At 38.3% G+C, this 2,412-nt stretch overlaps 1 protein-coding gene across 1 annotated transcript in view; it reads left to right on the top strand.

Annotated features, from left to right (window-relative positions):
- Positions 1–2,412, top strand: part of LOC107095904 (membrane-associated guanylate kinase, WW and PDZ domain-containing protein 2-like) — a 147,610-nt gene that overhangs the window by 127,758 nt on the left and 17,440 nt on the right. Inside the window, exon 18 of the mRNA XM_015392271.1 lies at positions 904–1,042. Within this exon, the coding sequence (XP_015247757.1) occupies positions 904–1,042 (139 nt within the window). The remainder of the gene's footprint in view (positions 1–903; positions 1,043–2,412) is intronic.

Genomic DNA, 2,412 nt, shown 5'->3' with positions numbered 1-2,412 from the left:
CTGTAAAAAATCAAATCTAGAGAAGTTATTTTTTCTTAAAGTAAGTGCATTTGTTCTCGGATTGAGGAGGTAAAAGAAACATTTTGCCAATGGAACAAGACAATTTACACTTAAAATACGAAAACACAATCGTGTTTTCTTATTTAAAGTGTATATTATCTAATGATCTTATTTTTAGAGTAAAAATACTTTTCCTATTGGCAAACTAACTAACTTACATACTCAAATTAAGGATAAATACACTTAATTTAGGAAATTTTAACTTATTTCTAGATTGTTTTTCCAGTGTACTCAGAGTGTGTACCTATACATAAGTGTAAATTTTCTTGTTCCATTGGCAAAATGTCTCTTTTTCCTGCTCAATCCAAGAACAAATGCACTTATTTTAAGAAAAAATATATTATCTAGATTTGGATTTTTTGCAGTGTAAAACTGACTTTTACGAGTTAATTTGTAAAAATATATTTGACGTTTCTCTCTTCTTATCAGGGAGGGCGGTGCCCCAGCGCCCCCTATGGGCCGGCCGCCACTGCTCTGAATCCATCCACAAAGAGCTGAGGGGTTTCTTCTTTTTTTAATCACAGTTTTGCCCCAAATTAAGCTTAATCTCATCTTTCACTGGATTGAATCCCTTTAGACAAATCCCAATAATTATAAAGTGAATGTTTAGTTTGTATATGAAAATTCCAAAGCTGGTTTTTTTTTATAAATTTGTCCCTCATTCCTTCCAGTTTGGGATATTTCTAGATATGAAACACTTCCAAACGTATTGCAATAATACAGGAAAATCTTTTCCCTCCTAGCTGGCTAACACATTGAGCAAAGAGCGCTCGCTGGGGCTGAAATGTCTTCTTCTCTCCATCTGATTCTTAGGACTCCCTTATCTTCCTCTCTGCCATGCAGGTCGGGGACCAAATCATCGAGATCAATGGAGAGAGCACCCGAGACATGACCCACGCCAGGGCCATCGAGCTCATCAAGTCTGGGGGCAGACGGGTTCGTCTCCTCCTGAAGAGGGGGACGGGGCAGGTCCCCGAGTACGGTGAGTACCAGGAGGACAAACATCATCAGCTTCATTTCCCTCTAATAAGACTACAACTGTATTATCTTACCGTCTGATAAAATACAGCATGCATTTATATCCATAATAATCTTTTTATTGTACTCTTGTATTCTTTAGTCTCAATAATATTTGCTTCCTTTTCTGACTTGACTAACACTAGTTTATCTTCTGTCCATTTCAGTGATCTATCACTAATTGATTGGTCTAGGTTGTTACTTCCCCTTCTATAGGAATGGTATCTTCCAGTCTCTCCATGTGCATGAAAAGTGACAAGCATGGCTCCCCCTATTTCTTCCTAACGGGCCACTCTAAAGACACGGTTTGTTACCATACCAATGTTTTTCTCTTCACTTAACCCTGCCTTTCTGTCTTGTGCTGCTGTTGTTGTTTTAACCTGTTACAACACTCAGAACACCCCCCAAAAAATTCTACAAATAAACCTCAAACCTTTATTTCCATTTGTGGGATAATCAACAAGGTGGCGGGAGGTTGTAAAAACACGTGAACGTAGCGCTCCTCATTACTGAGGCGTGAATCAGCCTCCAACGGTTCTCCACGGCGCTAAAAACAACCTGGACAACACGAGCGTTCAGCGGGAATCAGCTGGAGATGCATGTTAGATATCATAGTGGATTATTTACAAAGTAAAAATCAATGCACAGCTTGAGCCAAGCGTGTGAGGGGAGTTTTTATGCAACGCTGTTGGTAATTAGGATGCGTCACAGACTCCTGCGGCTTCTTCATCATTTAAAGGCTCACTTGCATTTCAGAGAAAGGTCATTTTAGTTTTTTATTTGCTCCTTTATGATATTAAGTCAGTAGAAGTATTAAAAAGATTGCCTGTAGGTCATTCCTCTCCATCTTAAATTTCTTTTATTCCGTTGAATCTTTTCAGATGTCATCTGCATTACCTTCCCCGTTAGCTGTAGAGGTAAGGACAGAATTGGAACTGACACCCTTAGATGTGCGTTTTATTCAGAATTTTATTTTTTAAAGACCATATCTGCATGCTGAAAGGTTATTAAGGGCAAGCTGTGTACAGTTCCAACAATTTCAGGCCAGGGACACGCTACACAGCAGCGCTCAATGGGTGTAAAATTCATAATTTTTCAGCTTGAATGAAGCTTTTAAACATGGTGGATCGGTGCTAGAATAACAGACATGCTTGGCTTTAAAAAATGAGAATCTAAATAGTTTAAGCGATACAGGCTTAAATATAAAGAAATGCTCCTACTAATCCTTACACTGGAAATACATCCAAATCTAGATAAGTTATTTTTTCTTAAAATAAGGGCATTTGTTCTTGGATTGATGAGATAAAAGCGACATTTTGCCAACGGAACAAGACA

This window comes from Cyprinodon variegatus, unplaced genomic scaffold (assembly GCF_000732505.1).
Source record: "Cyprinodon variegatus isolate N-32 unplaced genomic scaffold, C_variegatus-1.0 Scaffold583, whole genome shotgun sequence".
NCBI classification, from domain to species: Eukaryota; Metazoa; Chordata; class Actinopteri; order Cyprinodontiformes; family Cyprinodontidae; genus Cyprinodon; species Cyprinodon variegatus.
This window is presented reverse-complemented; position numbering and strand designations above follow the sequence as displayed.